This window comes from Phaethon aethereus, assembly GCF_964289735.1.
Source record: "Phaethon aethereus genome assembly, chromosome: 25".
NCBI classification, from domain to species: domain Eukaryota; kingdom Metazoa; phylum Chordata; class Aves; order Phaethontiformes; family Phaethontidae; genus Phaethon; species Phaethon aethereus.
In genome coordinates, this window is record NC_138601.1 from 5,738,645 (window position 1) to 5,759,478 (window position 20,834).

Here is a 20,834-nt window from a genome sequence, read left to right on the forward strand (position 1 = left end):
CTCAAACAGGAAAAACTAGACCAGCAGCACTTATGATGAGACAGCTTATTTGTGCATAAGTGCAGTCTTAAGGAGAAGAGAGAGCAAAAATGTGAAAGTCTAGATCAACAAGTTACTTCCAAGACCTCGGAGGGGTAGGAAGGTCTCCCCATAGCCTGCCTGTGAGGAGGTTTTGGAAAAAGAAACTGAAAAAGCAGCTAAAGAGGGGGCACCTGGAGTTGAACCAGGGACCTCTTGATCTGCAGTCAAATGCTCTACCACTGAGCTATACCCCCTTGGCACAGCACCCTCACGAGCAGGTTTTAAAAACATTTCTACAGACAGACAAGTTTCCATGTCCACTGGTTAGATTCCTTTACTTCACAACCCCTGGGGGCTCTTAGTCTGCAGGCCAGAGGGAGTACAGGGAGTTAAAATACGAGAAATTATGATAAATACAATTGCTACAGAGAATTAAGAACAGAGAGAAAAACACACAGGCGGTGAGTAGTTACTCACACAGTGCACAATCCCTGCAGTTTGCCAGCAGACAGAGCCTCTGTACCTTCAATGGTGGAGCTCAGAAACCAACCTTCAACGTGCAGCACAAGCTCCCAAGTTCCAGGGAGAGCTCTCCAGCTCCTTTCTGTGACAAGTTTTGCCAAAAGGAAGGTGGGAGGAGAAGAAAAGAGGGGGCACCTGGAGTTGAACCAGGGACCTCTTGATCTGCAGTCAAATGCTCTACCACTGAGCTATACCCCCTTGGCACAGCACCCTCATGAGCAGGTTTTGGAAACGTTTCTGTCAGACAGACAAGTTTCCATGTCCACTGGTTAGATTCCTTTACTTCACAACCCCTGGGGGCTCTTAGTCTGCATGCCAGAGGGAGTACAGGGAGTTAAAATACGAGAAATTATGATAAATACAATTGCTACAGAGAATTAAAAGCAGAGAAAAGTAAACGCAGACAGTGAGTAGTTACTCACACAGTGTACAACATCTGCACTTTCCTTATAGGTAGGGGCTGGGTACCTCAACTGCTGAAACCAACCTCCACTGTGCAGCACAAGCTCCCAAGTTCCAGGGAGAGCTCTCCCGCTCCTTTCTGTGACAAGTTTTGTTCAAAAGGGGGGGGGGGGGGGCAAAGAAAAGAGGGGGCACCTGGAGTTGAACCAGGGACCTCTTGATCTGCAGTCAAATGCTCTACCACTGAGCTATACCCCCTTGGCACAGCACCCTCACGAGCAGGTTTTAAAAACATTTCTACAGACAGACAAGTTTCCATGTCCACTGGTTAGATTCCTTTACTTCACAACCCCTGGGGGCTCTTGGTCTGCAGGCCAGAGGGAGTACAGGGAGTTAAAATACGAGAAATTATGATAAATACAATTGCTACAGAGAATTAAGAACAGAGAGAAAAACACACAGGCGGTGAGTAGTTACTCACACAGTGCACAATCCCTGCAGTTTGCCAGCAGACAGAGCCTCTGTACCTTCAATGGTGGAGCTCAGAAACCAACCTTCAATGTGCAGCACAAGCTCCCAAGTTCCAGGGAGAGCTCTCCAGCTCCTTTCTGTGACAAGTTTTGCCAAAAGGAAGGTGGGAGGAGAAGAAAAGAGGGGGCACCTGGAGTTGAACCAGGGACCTCTTGATCTGCAGTCAAATGCTCTACCACTGAGCTATACCCCCATGTGCATGCTTATTAGCTGTGCACCAGCAAAACAAAGTTTAAAGCATGTTCTTCCCCAGTCTTTGACCTCTCTTGTCCACAGGAATCAAATCCTGCTGCAGAAGTTGCTAGCCAACATAGGCAACAAAGAAGCATTGAGGCACTGGGCTCCAGTACAGGAGACGGCCACTGCCTCTGTGCTTCGTGTTTCAGATGGCCTTGGCCCAGTTCCTCTCCAGCTCTCGCTCCGTTTCCGCTCTGAGGTGCAGTCTGTTCTCTTGCAGTGGACTGTAGCTTGACACAGCAGCTGCCTCAGAGTCTTTTGATGTGTTCCGCCGCACACTTTCTAGCTCCGACTGTAACGTGAAAAGCAATGAACAGGAGGGGAAGCTGAACCCGTCTTCCTGGCTAGCCTTCCAAAATCCCAAGAAAAAAAGGCCTCCGAGGGGGCACCCGGATTTGAACCGGGGACCTCTTGATCTGCAGTCAAATGCTCTACCACTGAGCTATACCCCCGCCTCCCCCTCGACTTCCCGCCACAAACCTCCCTGTTAATTAACGACCCTCACAGCAAACCTCTACCAATTAATGCTGGGACAAAAAGTAGCTTCTCACAAAAAGCCCATCTCGTTCCTCACCAACGCCCCAGTGTCAGCTCTCTTGTCCTGCACGAATCTGCTGCTTCAGCTCTCCCCAGCACCTGATCAAACAGAGGACGGAGCCTGCAGACAGTTTCTGGGGAAAGCACTGAAAGAACAAACTCCAAACCAACTTTTTCTGGCTAAAAGGAAGGAAAAGGGAGGGGGCACCCGGATTTGAACCGGGGACCTCTTGATCTGCAGTCAAATGCTCTGCCCCTGAGCTATACCCCCACCTGTGCAGCACTGCCAGGTACGGCTCCTCGTCGGCACTGACCAGGCGGCTCTGCTGCATTCCACTGCCTGCGCTCACCACACCTGCAGCGCAGCCTCTCACACACAACACACCTCTCAGTATCCCTCATTTTACCTTAAACCCACCCAGGTCTCTCACCACACTTGCAGACGGGCTCCCAGGCGGCCAAGCCAATCAATTCACACTCATCTTTCTCCAAAACCGCCTATCATGGAGAGGAAAAAAGAGCACCTTGAAACACTGACTTCAAAACGCTGACGAAGGCACTGGGCTGCACCTCTGTTTCATCTCAGGGTGTGCCCTGCCATTAGACAGCTCACCAGACCACAATACCTCCCATGCTGCCCATAGCCTCTCTGTCCTCCCCGACGGGCTGGCCGGGGGCAGGAGACAGCAAAAAACAAACGCCCCAAAGTCTCAGAAAGTCTTCACAATCAAAAGTAACCAGCTGCTAAAATAGATCAAGGGAGAACACCTTTATTTTAGTGGTAGTTTCTTACTGGTAAGCAAGTCTCTGCATCTCTCCTCAGGTCTGAGGAACAGCTCCTCCATCACCAGTGGACTGGAAAGATGAGTGCCTCTCCGAAAGATATCGACTTCTGCCGCAGGTTTGGAGAGTTGTGGTGACAGCCAGAGCCCCCGTTGAACCCTTCTGGGGGTTTTGGGTCTGCTGGGAAGGAGCCACGACCACTCACCTCCTCCGTTGAACGGCCTGTAGAGAAGAGAGCGTCCCTCAGTCCACATAAATCCTTTTCCAGTTTCCTCTGCCCAGCTGCTGCCAGGGCACAGCTCCCGATCATCCAGTAGGAATGTCTGAGAAGCAATTCTTGGGCCACAATGTTTCACAGATTCACGTTGCTTAGGCCAAAAGGCTGTTTAAAAACTAGTTTACAATCCACTGCAGGACCCTAGTACTCTTGTCCATCATTACCTCTGTGCTACACAATCTCTGAGGCTTTGCTCCCTTCACCACCGTCCTTCCTCCACTATGTCCTCTCTGAACTGAAAAGCATCAGGAGCAGCACAAAAATTATCAGAAATACCTACAAAGGGAAAAGTGAAGCATGCTGTGGGAACAGCTTTGTGCCAGGGCAGATGGAGGGGAAGTCCAACCACAGCAGGGGCTGCTTGAGGTACAGGTTCCAGCCAGTGACAGGAGCCAGTTGGGGGGGGCAGCACCCGATTACCTGCCATGGCCCCAAGAGACAGGGGTGCTGAGTTCAGCCTGGGTGTTACAGGGCACCAGGGCCACGATATCTAGGACAAAGTCATCCGTTTTCTCTTGCAAGCCCAGGTACAAGGCAGCCTCCCTCCCCCTCCAGTGGGCCTTGCTCTTGAGGACCAGAAAACAAGCTGTTCACATCCAAATACACCCCTGGCTCTTCTCCAGCCAGAGGAACACAAGGAAAACCACAACCAACTTGGCACAGCATAAGGAGCCTTTGCAGACATACCTTCCAGCTCTGATCTCGAAGCCTTTTAGCTGATCTTGAACTTTCAGATCACCCCTTCTACTTGCAATTAGCCATCAGCAATCTCGGGCCCTGTTTCACTGCTGGTGGAGGGTTTAGCAGCACGTGCTTCAGCCACGACCTCAGCCAGCAGCAGTGGGCATGATGTGTCCTTGCAAGTCTTCAGCAAGGTCTAAGAAACATTCTTTAGAGCTCGCTATCCAGAACGAACTCTGCAGCCCATGGTACAGATCCGTTTCAGGCCAGTGTTTCCCCCCTGCCGCAGGGAATCAGACCAGTATCTCTAACCAATCAAATTGCCCACTCTGGAAGAAAATTCCAGACCTACAATTTTGAAAGCCCCTGTTATGAAGGTTTCGTGTAGAAGGGCTTTTATAGCCACCTCCCAGTTTCTATCTGCATACCTAAATTGGATCAATTCAGTCAGTAGGGCTAAAATTTAAGTCCTTCCAGTACACCCTCCCTTCCAGGTATCTTCCACTAATACATCAACCTGCCTGAAAAAGAGACTTAGCATTGGATATTGAAACTCCCAAATCCTATTTTCCCACTGAAGTCTACATCCACACAAGCAGTTCCGTAAAAAGGCTTCACAGAACGAACTCCCTCATTTTAACATTGTCATGCTTGGCAGAGGAGGGCGCTTTGGCAAGAAAGACACTACTGATTTAGTATAAGGACTTTTATTTTATCTCTATGAAGATGAAGGCGTTTACGCGATGCTTCCTGCATTGGAGGCTATCCTGGGCCAGAGATCTGCACACTCCTTAGCCACAGGGCCTGTGATTGCAGAGCCTGGAAAAGAAAAGATGATGACAGCATGTTAGAGGACCAAGTAGCTGCAGAGATGGTTTAAGGCAGCCCTTCACACAAACGCTAGCTCAGCCCAATTGCACTCTCCCGAGTCTGAGGAGAATCTGGGTCCTTCTGCCGAGGAGAGCACAGCCCTCTAATGGGCAATGCCGACCTACCACCCCTCCCCGCGTTCCCCTTTTGCCCAGTGCAACAGGATTCTTGTCCATACCTTTCATTTCACCTTTATTATTTACTATCACTCCTGCATTGTCTTCAAAATAGAGGAACACCCCATCTTTTCTCCTGTACGATTTCCGCTGCCGAATTACCACTGCTGGGTGGACTGCAAAGAGAAACAAGCAGCTCGGTATCACAAACATCACCTTAATCACACAGTCCAGCAATAGACATCCCAGATACTGTTCTGCTGCAGCTTCTAACTCGATGCATGTGTTTGGGGTGGTTTTGCTTTTTTTCATCTCATATTTGCTGCAGTGCTTCACTAAGAGAAGCTATGCTTTATAGTCAATGGTACACTTAAAACTGATGGTGTAATACTTACGGCTGCATCTACAGTGGGACAATTCAGTGTTTTTCTACTTTCCCACCTTTATTTCAAAATATACATTCAGTTCACAGAAAACATTCAGCGAGAACTCCTCTCTTCCCTAACAAAGTAGTAGCAAATCTTCTTTCCCCACGCAGAATGTCACACCACTGATTGAAATAAACAGCACAGGCTGCCACTTCACCCAAAAGCGATGCCTTTGCTCTGCCCTTCCACGACAACTCACTGAGCCACTGCACAAAGACCCAACAAGTGCTTTTCAGAAGGGTGGAGGTGACACTCCAGACATGCCTTCTGCATCAGTTTGAGGGAAGAATCATGCTTCCCTTCGACGAGCATCCTGCCTCTCTGTCCCTCAAAGAGGGGACACTCCAGTGCAGGCAGGCTCTTGGCAGGAGCTGCCCCTTGGCACAGCAGGACATACCACTCCTCTCCACACTCACCCTTCTTCCTCAGCTCCGGCTTGCCCTTCTTGACGGTAGCCATCACCATGTCACCCACGCCAGCCGCCGGCAGCCTGTTCAGGCGCCCCTTGATCCCCTTCACAGAGATGATGTACAGGTTCTTGGCACCTGCGGAGAGAAGCACTGGCATTAACCGGTCTGTCTAGAAGACGGCTCCCTTGTCAAATCACCGATTGAAGCAAACAGCACGGGCTGCGGCTTCACCCAGAAGCGATACTTTTGCTGTCTCCTTCCACGACATCTCACTGAGCCACGAGCACAGACCCAACAAGAGCTTTTCAGAAGGAAAACCGATTTGTATGAACTCCTTTAACGGCTACTTGCCCTCTGCATTACAACGGGTGGCCACGCTCACCTGTGTTGTCCGCGCAGTTGATCACAGCTCCCACCGGGAGACCGAGGGAGATGCGGAACTTCGCACCGGAGGAACCACCGCGTCCTACGGGTCGAGAAAAGAATTAAGGCCCCGGCGATGGAGCACAAACGGGCTCCAGGCAGCGGGGAACCAGCCCGGCCCGCGCCTCCCCAGGACGGGTTAGTAACACCGGCTGCGGCCTCCGCTCCCAGACGGGGTCGGACGCCACTCACTCGGAACCCTGCTCCGCCAGATCCCGCCCGAACGGCGATCCGGGCGGCCGTCGCCCCAGGGCACCGCGGGACGACGGATGGAGACAGATACCACCACCCCCACAGCTCGATAGCCGCCTCACCTCGCTTCGACATCTTAGCGCCGGAAGAGATGGAGGCGCCCGGGGCACGCCGGGATATGGAGTCGCCCCGCCTCTCCCGCTCCGGCGGACGTTACGTGCCGAAGCCGGCCCGCCTCACGTGGCAGTGGGGGAAGTCACATGGCTCTGGCAACTGCGGGGGGAGCGCTGCGCCGCCTAGAGGCGCCGGGGAGCGCTACCACACACCCCCGACCCGGTACCGGGGGGCACCGGGAGGGGCCGGGACCAGCCGCGGCCCAGCGGCCCCCGCAGGGCTGCGCTCCCCACGTGTGCCACGGGCTGGCTCGGAGCAGAGCTTTGGGGTGCACCGCGGTGAAGAGCAACGGGGAAGGTTTTCGGATCGATCCCCGCCGGAAATAAGTTGGGTTGAAAAGCCTTCTTTTTAAGATATTTGAGTTCGGGGAAGGGGAGAGTAAAAAAGCGGTGACTAAAAAAAAAAAAAAAGTAAAACGAGGGGGCACCCGGATTTGAACCGGGGACCTCTTGATCTGCAGTCAAATGCTCTGCCACTGAGCTATACCCCCACCTGCTACAAGTTTTGCCAGCGTGGATCCTGTACTGCTCTCCACGCGTGCACCCCACGTGCGCAATGCATCATTTTTTTATTTACGCGGGGACTGCCTACGTCTAATTTCAGTTACAGTTGTAATAGTTCATCTGCCCGGTCCTCTGAGCGCCCTGCGTAGAGCTGAGCAAGCTCCCCGACGCATGAAAGCCAATAACAGGAAGTACACGTTTAAGATCGTGACTGCAGAAAGCAAGGAAGTATCCTGTCGTTTCACGGCTAAAAAAGCAGCTGCTGACAGCAAATGTATGGTTCGCAGCTAATGAGAGACAAGTACTGGGGGATTCTCAGGTGTGGCAACGTAAACGCATTGCAACGCGGCGCTGCCTGGCGTGTCCCGGCAAATGGGGTCCCGAGACATCAGCTCGCGCCCCTGCAAAGTCACCATGAGGAAAAGCGCAGGCCAGGCTGCAGGGTCGATCCAATCGAGAGGCCGCGGACGGATGCTTCAGACACCAGACAGGATGCAGCTCATGAAAACAAAAGCAAAAAGTGAAAGAAAAACTGCAGGTGGAGCCGGGCCTTGGCAGAGCCATGCCCTCGCCCGCCCCAGGGAAGTAGCAGCAACGGGGGTGAGGCTGAGCCGTGGTGTGCAGAAGCATGCCCTCCTGAAGCGTCTGGGTGATGAAGAACTTCCCTCACCCAGCAGCGTCTCCTGGGCCAAGAGAGGAAAAACCACCCACGGCATCCCAAAGAGCTAGATAAGCAGAAAAGCTCATCTTATTTTATGCTGCAGTGGGCCAGGAAAAGGTGGGAGGCTGGTTTGGGGGGCTGGGAAGCACTGGGCGAGGTGTTCAGAAAGGGAAGGAGTAGGCGCCTTTCTGAGAGGATCAGATAAGCTGCTTCTAAAACGAAGGCAGCCAATTTTAAGCCGCATCCTGAAACGAATAAGGGGGAAGAGAACGGCCCGCTGCCTCGTTTGATGTGGGTGTGCTTTATTAAAGCTTGCCTACAAATAGCGATTGCTGAGGCTCGTTCTTTTGTAACAGGCTCCGGGGAAGGGAGGACGATGGGGGAATTAAGGTGTCATTATCTCCTGATAGAAACTGAATTAAAGTTTTTAAGCGCAGGCCCAGAGGTGAGGGTGCGCCCCCGCGAGTCTCCAACCTGCTTTTGTGGATCATTTCCCCTTAAAAAAAAAGAGTTGTTATTTCGCCTAACTCTGTGTTGCACCTCGAGGTAGAATCACGTGTGGGACTGGGGCGGGGGGGGGGGGAGAAACCCAAAACAAATAAAAAAAAAAACAACCCCAAAATTCAACTTTGAGGGGGCACCCGGATTTGAACCAGGGACCTCTTGATCTGCAGTCAAATGCTCTACCACTGAGCTATACCCCCAGCGGCCGCGGTTACAGCTGCCGCGGGATCGCTTTCTGCGGCCCCCACGCGTGCGCGGCCGGCTCCCCCCTCTCCCCCCGCCCCGTTCCACGCGCGTCCGCGCGTGGAACGGGGCGGGGGGAGAGGGGGGAGCCGGCCGCGCACGCGTGCGAAGTGCCACACGTACAGACGGGTTAAGGAAGAAAGGACACACACACGAGCGCGCCCGCCCACGGGCGGGGGAGGGTGTACGTGTGCGTGCACGCGCGCGTGGGTGGGCGGTGCGCCCCCATCGCTCCGCCCCTTTCCCTCCCGCCCCCCCCCCCCCTTTCCCCCCCCGCCTATTTAGGGTCGCGGCAGCGCGGGCGGAGGCCCAGAAGCAGCGGTGGTACCGAGTGGGAAGGAGCCCCACGAACGCCCAGCCATGAACCCCAACTGTGCTCGCTGCGGCAAGATCGTCTACCCCACCGAGAAGGTGAACTGCTTGGACAAGGTGAGCGCCACGCCCGTGGCGTGGGGTCCCCGGGTGAGGGGTGGCAGGGGTCTTTGAGGTCTTCCGTGGGGCTGCCCATGGGTTGTTTTTTGTTTGGTTGGTTTTCCCCCCCTCCTTGCCGTGGGGGTATCCCCACGCTGCCCACTTCTGGGTGGTCCCACTGCAGGTCATGCCTGTCCCGTGGGGTTGGGACCTACGCTCCTTCCAGCCTAGGGCTACCAGAGGCAGCCCCCCACTGGGGGACGTGGATGTGGAGCCCTTGGCCTGAGTGGTCGCCGGTAGCGTCTGGGGCTTTTCCTTATATATAATTAAAAGGCAGCAGCAGCCGGGCGCCTGCGGAGGCCGATGGGAAGCAACAGTGAATGCGTCCCCTGAAGCCGGAACCTCATCTGGTTTCCATTAGCTGAGTTTTTTTTTTGTCTTCCATCCCAGTTGATACTTCTCTATTCCAGAATCCAGCCTTTATAGCTTGTGCTGCCTGCCGTAACGCGGTGCCCAAGCGCTTTGAACATCTCTTTTCGAGCGTTTTACCATCAAAAATAAAGCTCCTGTGAAACCTGCTTGTGCCGGTGCTGGAGGCAAGGCCTGGCGATGAAGGCGATGGTGGGGTCTCCATCCCCTGTGCTTCCCGGCTCCTGTGGGATTCTCTTCTGAGCTAACCCCTCCTGGAGAGCCGCGCCGCCCTCCTCCCCCTTCTCTCCCAGGCTTCTGGGGCAACCAGTTTAGGGACTAAAAAAAGTAACTTGAAGAATGCGCAGATCTCGCAGCGGCATTCCTGAGCTCCAGCAGACCCTGTTGCTCGCATTTTTAACAGATGATGTTTCTTCCTGAAGCTGGGAACGGCTTGAAGCTGAGCCCTCAGCCCTGTGTCCGGAGCAGCGAAGCGGCTCTGTCTTCGGGAGCCTGCGCTGGCCTCCGGCAGCTGCGGCGTGTCGGAGTTGTGGATGAAGGGAAGGGAGGGATGAGCCACCGCTTCCTCCTGCGCTGCCAGCGCCCGGGGTTTGTGCCGCTTCTGAGCAGAGTTGTGGGTCGCTGTGAGGGCGCAACCGATGTGCGTCCCGAGACCGCGGATTCTAGTTCGGGAGCAGGCAGGAGGCTGCGGCCATCATCTTGTACTTCTGGGGGTCTTGCCAGCTTTCTCTCGCGCAGATCGCTGCCCGGTCAGCCTTGCAGTACAGCGTACCCCGAACCAAATGGCTCCCCCCTCCTAACTCCCCCCGTGTTAATTTTTCCTGGGGTTTCTGGCCGGTGAGGTGGCGGCTGGGAGAGCCTACCTGCTTCCCATAGAAGCACGGCGTTGTTCGAGTGGCTGTCCCCCTGTTTTCTCTCCACCCTGAGCAAAGTCGAAAGGGCAGTTGTGGTGGTGTTTGCATAAGCGCTGCTAACGCTGAACCGCAGGCAGCGATAATGAAGGACTTCTGGGAGGAAAGGTCTGCGCATCGCTGCCTTTAAGCTTTCAGTGCCTGTGCTGGTGTGTTGACAAGCAGATGTACTCGGTTTTTCTCCCGGTAGTGAAATCTGGAAAGTCTGTTTCCCTTCTGAGATTTACAGCAAACGAGGAAAACTTGCTGCTTTACCGGGCTTCGCGAGTGCAGCGCAGCAGCGAGAGAAGTGAGACTGTCTGCTGACAGCTCCTGCTCGGGCGAAACTCTGAGTGAGTCCTGCCTCTCGACTTTGTCACCTTGCGAAAGGCAAATGCCCTGCTTGGGCTTGGGGAAATGGGTGTCGGTCCCTTGCCCCATCCCTCCCCGACCCCCCCAGCTCCCCAGATAAGGTGCTGGGTGCTGTGGCTGGCTTCCGCTGGGGAAGTGACATCTCCTGTGCCGCCCGTCGCTGGAGCAGGCGTCACAGGGCTTGGTGGTTGCAGCTGCAACTGCTGAACCCATGTAAAGCTAATGTCGGATGACTTTTTCTAAAATGAGTAGAGTTTAGTGTTGGCTGTTCCAATGCATTAAACCCAGTCGAGGATTTGCCTTCAGCCCAAGGAGTCTCTCCTGTTGTCCTCTAACCCTTGAGTCTCGAGCGATGCTCGCTCCCGGGTGTGGAGCAAAGGCTTTGCTTGGTGGAGGGATGTTGTGCGGCCATGGCATGACCTGTAAACGGACACACCAACATGTACTGTGGCTGTAAACGGACACACCAACCACGTCTAGTTTGCTGCGAGTGGCAAAGGTGCTTAAAGGGCTCTGTCTGGAAGAGCTGCCCGCCGGGACCGCAGCCAGCGTGCCTCTCGTAGAGTAGCGTCCTGCTGGGACGTGGGGTGAGCTGTGCCATGCAGTTGTACCTGGGATCGGCTCCAGATGTTCGGAGCTCTTCAAACCTGGACTTGAAAAGCACGGGCGTTAATGCTTCCCTGAAAACCTCTTTGCAGCTTGTCCTCTTTCCCTGCAGCCGTGCTGGAGGGTGAGCGGTAGCGTTACTGGAAGCCGACGTAATTGCTGTTCCCCTGTGTCAGTGCTGTGTTGCAGCCCTCCTTTTAGTGCTGGTTTAAGATTCGTGGATCCCGCATTCGTACAGTCAGTGGTAAGACACAAAATTTAGTGGCAGCAAGACTTGGAGACGGGGTCGTGCTCTCTGGGTAGCTCAGGCTGCAGAGTCCTTTGAGAGCCACGGGACAGAAACACCTCTGAACAGTGCCTAACGCAAACCGAAGCAAGAATATACATTAATTGCTCTCTGGCTGGGGGTAAAGGCTGCCTGAGTGCGTTGCTTCTGCTTGTGCTTGTTGTGGAGGCCACCACGGGCAGGGGACAGCTGGCCTTGCCAGATACTCCTTGGCTCTGGGGAGCCGGGGTGTTCCTTGGAGGAAGAGGCTCTGAAGTCATGTTGGCTGTCAGCTCATCTCTACGTATTTATAGTGGCATCTCTGGTATTTATGCACCGCTATTACAGCGCTATGAATGGCTGACGAGCTTGGAGAGGTCTGTTAATTACCTCTAATGTGGCAGTAGCTCAACTGACAGGCTGTAAATTTCAAGATGCTTGAAGAACTCAGGACTCGGGTGCTGCTCTGTCCTTAAAGAAAGCTGGGAGGGGGGAAAACAGTCCTGCACAGGCTGGATGTGAACAAGGGTGTTGGTACGGAGCGGTGCATGGTGCAGCAAGCCCCTTCTCGCTGTTAGCGGCAGGCTCAGGAGCTCATTTAACTAGAGGAAAAGAACAAATACGTTGCTCTGAGCAACTGAAATGAGGGAAATTGTCCTTCTGGGCTGAGTCATAGACTCGTAGAGCCGTGGCAGTGTTTGTGCACTGGGGTGTGGTACCTGTGGGTAGGTGGCACAAGGGCTTAGGCTTGGCCCTTGCCGTCTCCTTGCAGGAACGCAGACCGAGCTGGTAGCTGCAGTGGTGGAAATGACTTTTTTTTTTAAGCTTAAGGATGGAAATCGTAGCAGCAACCGCCAGCTGTTCTCCCTGGGTTTGCTCACTGCACAGTAAGCGTGCCTGGCTCAGCCCGGGTGTCACACTGCAGGCTTGCTGACTGTGATCTACTTGGTATTACGAGCTGCTCGAACGTGGCTTTTTGGCTTGTTCTTTCCCTGCTTTTGCAGGGTGGTTCTGGGCAGTTCGGGTGCTGTGCAGGGGGGGTCAGCTGAGCAGGGAGGACAACCCCGGGGCAGGACTGCCTTACCTCCAGTGAGTGAAGTCATCGCTTCAGGCTGCGGTTTCGCTATTGTGCTGCTCCAGCCCAGCTCCTGCCTCTGTTCTGCAGCACCCGGTCAGGTCCCTGGGAAGCCACGCCAGACCCCTCCAGTCCTGCTGGCTGTGGCTGCCGGAGGAAGCACGAAGTCTGGTCCCTGGGTGACTGGCAGGGCATCGGCCTCGGTCTGCGTGGGGTAGAATTGCTTGGTGGCAGCTTGAGCTGTTCTCGCAGGGCTCCCTCCAGCCTAGAAAACTACTCGGACCAGTAAAATGCCAAGTGGAAGTAATTTCTTTGAGTAGCCCTAAACGCTTTTTTGGAGTTCATTAGGTGTTGCAACCCGTAATGTAGGGTCATGAGCCGAGTTTCGGGGAGTCTTTAGCCTTGAGTCCGAGTGTGCCCTGCTGGTTACTGCGCAGGCGACCGACCTCGGGGGCGTGCGGTCGGCTTGCGGCCGCTGCTGCGAGACCTGGTGGGGAGAGGATGCAAAAACTGCCTTCGCCAAAACGTCAGGCTAGCGGCTCCTCTTCCTCATCGCTGCCTCCGCAGCCCTGCCCTGTGCTAGGATGCAGCGCTGGCAAGAGCGGTGATAGCTCCTGACTGTCCCACCGTGGGGAGAGGGGGGCCGAGATGTGCTTGGGGTGGCCCCGCATCCTCTGGGGCCACGGGGTTTGTGAGGTTGGCGATTAGCCACCGAAGTCACAGGCAGAAGGGTGGTATCTGTGGTGAGGGCCTTTGAGCTGTCTGTCGGACTGTCTGCTTCTCATGAGAACCTTTTCTTCTCCGTCTTTGTTTCCTTGGCTCGGTGTCTGTGTGCAGCCTTACCTGACCTGCTCTTCTGGCTATCTCTTGGCTAACATCAGCAAAAAAAACCCTAAAACAGCCACTTTGAAGCCTGCAAACCACAGCTGCTAACTCTGCTGACAGTCTCCCTGCTGGCAGGGGTTGATGTTGTGCCTCTTCCACAGTAAGACTCTTCCTGGCCTGTATTTGGCTGAGCCCAGTGAATTCCTGGCCTGGAGACAGAGGAGCAAGATGCTGCTATAATGCAAGCAACAAGGGTTGCTGCCCTGTTGAGAGAAGATGCATTGGGAGGGTCGGAGGGATTTACTTGTCCTAAACTAGCAAGAATGTTGTCTGTGCTCTAGGTTTTGCAGGGGTCACGGATGCCATCGCCGACATCTCTAGGCTGGAGGAGCTGCTGAGTTTGAGTTGTGTGATTCTAATGGGACATGGCCCTGTTTTGCAAGTCACTCGTGTTAATGATTCTCTTGTCTCTGTTTCCAGTTCTGGCACAAAGCGTGTTTCCACTGCGAGACCTGCAAGATGACCCTAAACATGAAAAACTACAAGGGCTACGAGAAGAAGCCATATTGCAATGCGTAAGTCTCTGCTGCCTGCTCTTGTTGCCACTGAGAATGCATTGGGCCTGGGAGATGCTGTGGGATTTGCTGGACCCTCTTCCCTTTAAGTTCTCACCTCCTGAACTGAGGGTTGTGGGGGAACCCTGACCTCTGCAGAAACTTTCCTTGCTGCTCCGCAGCATTTTCTGGGAGTGTGCGCAAAGCCCTGGCTGAAGGGGTCACATATGCCAATTAATGCCGGTATTAAAACAGTGTTTTCCCAGCTTAAATGCCAGCTGGTGGCCACAGCTCCAGTTCCAGCTTCAGCAGACAAAAAGTGAAGAAAATCCAAATACAGGCAGTCATTTACATGGAGCTGATCTCAATCTGTATCCCCTTAAAGGAGGGGAAAGAGGTGCTTATACCGGCCAACTGAATACAGGTGTTTGGGGAGAGGAGAAATGCCCTTTTGTGCAGGGGAGCAGGGCGTGAGGAACGTGGTGTCACTGCAGCCTGCGCTCTGCTGGGCTCGCGGCCGAGTGTCTTCGCCCTCACCTACTGGCACTTGCCCTGGGTGCTACAAAAGTAAATGCATCTGAAGGTTAAATACAGCCTGAATGCAAAAATGCTTCTCCTGAGCAGGGCAGCAAGGAGCAGCTGCCTGTACCACACCTCGGCTCGCTTTCTGGGATCTTCCAGGCCGCTTCTGAGCGGTGGGTGTTCGCTGGCGCCAGTTTTTCCTTATGGAGAAGGACCCTTAACTGTGCACAGCCTTCTGGGCTCCGCTGTTGTGTAATGAATGCTAGTCCCTACTCGGCCCACAGGGAAGCCCTGAGCTCTGTGTACCTGACGTGTTTTTCAATGTCTATAAAGCAGCTTTGCAATAAGATTTTTTTTATAGCTGCTTCTTATACATTAACAGTTCCTAGAAAGAAAATTAGATAACGTAATACTACTTAGCACTTCTATAGCATGGAACATTCACAGAGTACTTTAAAAACATTAATCCTGATAACATCCTTGTAAGATGAGCATTACCCTATTAATGTCTAAGACGAGTAGCAAGGGGAAGCAATAAGACCATCGGCCATATGCTGCCTTAACAAAAACCTCCCACTTCTACAGCTCTCTTGTAGGCTGGCTATTGCTGATATCAGGTGTTGGTGATGGCTGTGGCTTGTCCAAAGTTCAACAGAGGTTTTGGACTGAGATGAGATTTGTTAGCGTTCAAGTCTTGGCTGGTAATGGTGGTGTCGTGGGATCTCGCCTGAAATGCAGGGTGGCAATTGTGTGAAAAGTAGCAAATCGCCCTTTAGTTGTGTAGTTGTATGGGGCCAACAGCACTATTAGAGCTCCAGCTTCTGGGGTGAAACGGGGACCTGCCTGGTCTGTGGGAGTAGTATGAGGGGGAAGGCTGTGGTCTGGGGCGGGCTGAGCTGTTGGGCAGAGGGATACCTGTTCTTTGACCGTGCAGGTCTCTGGCCTCCCATGGCGGTGGTCCAGCCAGCCTGGGATCAGAGAGCTGCAGGAGATAAGACCCCTGAGCACCCTGAATGAAAGCTTTCTTCTCTGGAATGTGGGCACCCTGATACCAGCACTGGCAGAGAGCCTTGCTGGGTGCCTGGTGCTTCTGCCTCTGGCCGTAGGGATGGGCCTGAGGTCCCCTTCTTGTGCTCCCTCCAGGCTGCTGGAAGGGAAGTGGGATAATAAAGGGAAATTCCTGAGATTCCAAGGAGTCTGCAACCTCGACCCATCTCAGTTTCTCAACCCCCTCTGCTCAGAGCTCCCTTTGATGCTGGCTTGCTGTCTTAACCCTTTAACAGCCTCCCTGAAGAGGCAGCTGTGTCTTGCCTCTACCCCAGGGCAGCCCTGAATGTTCAAATTGTGCACAGAAGCCAGCATTAAAGGCTTTGTTCTTCCTACCTTGCCTGGCTGTGCCGAAAAGCAAAGGGAGGCAAGAGCAGCTGAACACTGCTGGCACATGAGGCTTTGCCTCCGGCAGCTGCCAGCCCCTTCTGTGCCGGGGTGGAGGCCGTACGGTTTGCAGTGCCCAGATGTGGGGCGAAGGGGGGCTCCAGGCAGAGGACATGGGTTTGGTTCTTTCTCAGCTGCTGTCCCAGGAGTATCCCAGGGGGGCAGAGAAACATCCAGGCAAGGTGAGTGTGTGTGGCACAAGGACAGCCCAGAAGAAGCCCACCCCTTCAAACAGCTTTTGCTGATGCTGGAGTTGAGGGGCAACATCTTCTATCCCCCCAAGGAGGGGGTGGAAAAGCAACGTTTATCCTGGCAGGGAAGAGGCTGCTTTTCTGAACATGCCTTAGCACAGGGTCTCCTCTGTTTGAGCTGTGGCCTTCTGCCAAATTCCTGAGTCTCTTTCTTCAAGAGAGCAGGAGGAAGAGGGCTGGGCTTCCTCCCTATCTGACGTTACCCCAGCAATAAATCTGTGTGAAGCCTTTCAAGAAGGTGGCTGGTTAACTCTGCCCTCTGCCCTCCCATGCCCAGCAGTGTCAGGGACTTGCTTGGTGGCAGACGTGACCGTCTCTACCCACCTCACCGTTCCGCTTTTGACTTCAGCTGGGTACTGGGGTGACTGGTTGCTCACTGGAAGCAGCATTCAAGGCTGGACTTGTCTCTTTACATGAGGACTTTGAACTAAGAGGTAGAAGTGGAAGAAGGGCAATATCCAGGTGAAGTTTGAGGCTTCTGCAAATGAAGGGTGGTGGAGAGCTGGGCTGCAAAGGACAGGCAAGTGTGTTCGAGGGGACCAGCTGCTCCCAAACATGCATTAGGCAGAGGCTTTAATTCCTTACTTGTGCTGAAGGGCTAACAGAGGTCCGTGCTGCAGCTGGCAGGGCTGATGCTGGGGGACTGGGGCCATGTCCCGTAGCTGTGGGTCCCAAATGGAGGTGGTACCAGCAGCAGCAGGGCTCTGGTCCCCTCCTTCCAGACAGCCCTGGTGACTGTCAGCTCCGTGCCTTGGCAGTGGCTCCGTGTGCAGCATGAATCTCTGCCTTGAAAATCCTGTCTGAGAGTTCAAAGCTGTAGATTTGGGAGTCGGCATCTTCAGAGACATCACTGGGCAGCGGATGCTGCTTGAAATGCAGAGAGGAGCTTGCATACGCCTGGGTGTGGAGCTGCGTCGAGGTGGGGAGAAGGAGCAGTGTCCTGGGCGAGAGGCTCCTTTCCTGCCTCTGCGTTGGCTACGTGGTTCTCCTGCTCCTCTCCCTTGAGGACATCTAGATGAGCTCTGAGGCTGGACTCTATCTCAGAGCTGTGGGTTTGCCCAAATTCGTGCTGATGAACAAGCAGTTGCCCTGTTGGATGTATCTCTGCTCGGAAAGCCCTGCCCCGGCTGCGTGTGCATGCCCTGTGCCGGTGTCCTGCCGCCGGAGCGGCTGTCTCTGCTGCCTGCACACCCCACAGTGCTGGATTTTTTTTTATTTCCTTTTGCTGCAGACTAGCTGGCAGGAAGTTAATGGCCTACTTGCTCAGCAGTCCCTCCTCCCCCTCCAAGGAGAGGCAGCCTGGCCTGACGAGCGCGGCGTCCTTTGTTTGAACGTGCACGGGGAGATGGTGCTGCCAGCTGAGCCCCTCTGCTCACCTTCGCTGTACCCCTGCCCCACCAGTGCAGAGCACAAGGAAATAGCAGTGCTGCTGCATCGCACATCCCCCTTGCTAAATGGCATTTTTTTTCCCCTCAGAAAGGGGCTAAAGGCTTAGCGAGACTGCCAAAAATATCTTACGTAGGTGTGTCAGCAGGGTCCCCGCTCCCTCCGTCTGCTGTACTTGTGTGACTTCAGCTTTCCTTCAAGGAGTTGACTTTCCTCGCAGAGAAGCCGCACCGGCACGGCGGTGGGTGTGCGTGGATGTGTCCTGGGGTGTGTCCTGGGGGATCGGGAATCTCGGGGCTGACATTCATCTTCACTGAGTCAGGGCAAGCGGCTCCCAGCTCGGCAGCTGCCCTGCCCGGCTTGCCTAGACCTAGACCTCGTGTCACTGGGGCACAGCGACTGACAGGGAGCTGTAAACCGTCAAATTCCTGGTGATGACCCGAGGAACCTACCTGGCAGATTTCTCGCTGTTAAGATCCTTTCCCTTCCATTCAGAGCAGGCAGTCCCGTACCTCCGGGCAACTGCTTGCTTGGAAAAAGTTAGCGAGCAGCTCTGAGCTTCAGCAGGAGCCAGTGGTCTGTTCTTGGCATTCCTCTCCGCTCCATCTGGTAGCAGCCTACTACATTAATAAAGTGATATTCCAAGTTGGGGGGGGCAGGAAGGGAAAGAGGAACAACTGTGTTGCTGAGACGGAGTCCAGGTGTTTGTCGGACGCTTTATTTGCACCGAGTTTCTGGAAGAGAAGAACTGCCTTTCTGTCTCGGTGCGCACGCTTTGCGTGCCGCAGGGCTCTGAACAGACTCTGCTTTTTGTCTCGGTGTAAATGAAAGCTGGCCTCCCCGTATGTGGCTGCGGGGGGAAGGACCCGCAACACACGTGGCTTTGAGGAGCTGGGGGATACAGGGTGCTGCTTCCCCTCTGCTGTGTTCGGGGGGGTGAGGGGATATGGGGGAACGCTCTCCTGAGCGATGCGGTGACTTGATGGCTGGAAGGCTGCAAATGTTAGCGAATCCTCTTTGGGGTGGAGTGCCTGTTTTTCCGAAGCGCTTACTCCATGGGCGTCTCAGCTGACACTATTCCTGCTGGGAATCCAAAACCCTCCTGAAGGGCTCTGCACCCTCCCTCCAGCACGTCTGCGGCTGTTGCCTTCTCTCCACGGCTGGTTTCTCCCTCAGCGGATGCTACTGGCGATGAGTTTAAACCACCGACACCCCAGTGTGCACAAGCCAAAGCGTTTGTGGGTGAAGCCTCTGCAGAGGTGGGAGAGGCGGCAAGGGGGAATCTCGCCACGACTCCTTGCAGGTTACTCCTCTCCCTCCCAGGCTCACCCGGCAGTTGCCGTGTTGCTCCTTCCCACTAGCCCCAGGCATTCCCTACCCGCCTGGGAGGTGTTTCCCAACTGCTCCTGGAGTTGAGAGGGGAATATGTGCTCCTGCTTCAGGTGATCCATGCCTGCTTATTGACTAAACCACCTCATCCTAGCGAAGCAGATGGTAAGTGAGCTTGTTCTGCAAGAAACGCATTCCCCCATAGTCCGGGTGCGGCATCGGTGGGTCAGGGTCTTTCTGCTGTCGCTGTCCTGCTGGCCATGGAGCGCAGCAAAACCGAGCTGGCTTCCCTGCTCCTCCTGCCCTGGGCTGACCCTGCGCCAGTGGGTTTGTGGCTTCAGGCAGAGCTCCAGGGCTTGGCAGCTGCCTGCAGCCCTGCCCAGGGGAGGGGGCAGCAGCCAGGGGTGCAGGGTTTGGGCTGAGTCTGCAGCAAGGGCTGCCCGGCACTGGCCTCGCGGGGGGGAAGCAGGCTGCAGATGGATGTTGACTTTCCTAAACTTGCTTGTCCATGCCTGGGGCCAAAAAACCTGGTGGAAAAACCCGGCTCCCTTGCCATGCCGGCTCTGTTCCCATAAGCAGTGGCGGGGGGGGGGACGGGACAGGCACCGCTCTGTTTTGGGGGCTTGGCGGTGGGAGGAGGGGAGCAGCGTGACAAGCAGAGCCCTTTCCAGAGGTGACTTCTGACTTCACAGCTTGGCAACCCCTGTTCTCCTGCGTTCACGTGCAATCTTTCCCTTGTGTATTAAAGCAGGTTTACGAAAATAGGCTGTTTTTCCCTGGGGCGGCGTGCCGCTCCGCGACGCCCTCGGGACCTGCTGGCAGAGCCTTTGGCGACGGGGGTGAGATGGATGCCGCTCACGGAGAGCGGAGCTGGCCGAGGAAAACGCCGCTGCCCGCTGCGGCCCCGTGCCCAGCCAGCCACGCTAGAGCTGGTGGCAGCGGGCTTTGCTTCTCCTGCCTCCTCCAGCCCTCTGCCAGCCTGGCACCAGTAGACTGGGTGGGCGCTGGAAGGGGACTTTGTACGATACTGTTCCTCAGAGTTGTGCTTTCAGTCACAATATGCGAAGCCGTTTTTGAGGCGGGCTGGGAGCCGATGCTGGGAGAAGGCGGCAGCAACTGCACACGTGGAGGGCTGGACCAGCCATTTTGGCAGCTTCTCGCCAAAAATGCTGGGAAGAACTGAAGTGGCTCTGCAGCCTGCTCTTTTATAGTAGGATGTTTGCAAGCCCTCTGCGAAGTCGTGCGGTGTTCCTTTTATTAAAAAAAGAACGGTTTATTTTTTTCAAGCTTGTCCCCAAGAACCAGCAACGCTTTGAAAGGCAGGATGTGAACTTGGGAGCCTTTTGGCAGAGCAGAGCCTATTACTTCCTTTGTTTAACTCTTCTTTTCCGAAACCCCGCTACAGCTGCACAAAGGTGACTGTCACCTCTGGGAGGTGCGGGTTTGTGGGTGGGGAAGGGATGGTGTGTTTGCATCCAGTGCTGAAGTCTGTGCTGCTGCTTGCTGGGCAAGCGTGCCGAAAGCGCTTGCTTAAAGCAGCCTGTATGGAACACGAGCAGCACCTTGAGCTAGAGAGGCTCTTCTGAACACTCGGTCATCTCACTATGGTGTAAACTAGCCTTGCTGGAGGAACGGAGGTGGGTTTGAGTCACGCTGAAGATGCAGAGTTTGGGTCCTGTCGCTAACAAACCTGCATCCGTTGGCTCTTTTTGTAGAGCAGCTGGATGGTGCTGCGATGCCCTTGAATGAGTTTTTACAGATGTGTCCCACCAGTCTCTTTATTGAAGTTTGACTCTGTTTCCAGCTTGTGTGAAGCTCCAAAGGCAGAAGTTCGAGTGCTGCCACTTAACTTAGCTTCCTGGGAAGGCAGCTCTCGGGACCAAACGCCGCTTTTATGGCAGGACTGGGATGCGATGGGGCGCGAGTGCTCGGAGAGTCACACTGATCTGGAGCTGAGGTCACTGGCAAGT

General features: G+C 54.6%; 2 protein-coding genes across 2 annotated transcripts in view; one reads left to right on the forward strand and one right to left on the reverse strand.

Annotated features, from left to right (window-relative positions):
- Positions 1–4,688: 4,688 nt before the first annotated feature.
- On the reverse strand, positions 4,689–7,151 carry RPL23 (ribosomal protein L23). Its single transcript, XM_082010646.1, has 5 exons — positions 6,553–7,151; positions 6,198–6,281; positions 5,822–5,950; positions 5,040–5,153; positions 4,689–4,810 (listed from the first exon to the last, which is right to left on the reverse strand). Exons 1-5 carry the CDS (start codon positions 6,563–6,565, stop codon positions 4,728–4,730), a joined length of 423 nt encoding a protein of 140 aa, XP_081866772.1. The 5' UTR covers positions 6,566–7,151; the 3' UTR covers positions 4,689–4,727.
- A 1,724-nt stretch (positions 7,152–8,875) lies between these two features.
- LASP1 (LIM and SH3 protein 1) overlaps positions 8,876–20,834 on the forward strand; it is a gene marked incomplete at its 5' end in the record, with an annotated part of 29,983 nt that continues 18,024 nt past the window's right edge. Inside the window, 2 exons of the mRNA XM_082010479.1 lie at positions 8,876–8,944; positions 13,869–13,963. Coding sequence (XP_081866605.1) covers positions 8,876–8,944; positions 13,869–13,963 — 164 coding nt within the window. The remainder of the gene's footprint in view (positions 8,945–13,868; positions 13,964–20,834) is intronic.

Excerpts from the sequence above, each read along its gene's own strand:
- RPL23 (XM_082010646.1), bottom strand. Across the intron at positions 5,951-6,197 it reads CAACTGCGCGGACAACACAG|GTGCCAAGAACCTGTACATC; the intron begins GTGAGCGTGGCC and ends TTCTCTCCGCAG. Across the intron at positions 4,811-5,039 it reads TAATAAAGGTGAAATGAAAG|GCTCTGCAATCACAGGCCCT; the intron begins GTATGGACAAGA and ends TTTCTTTTCCAG.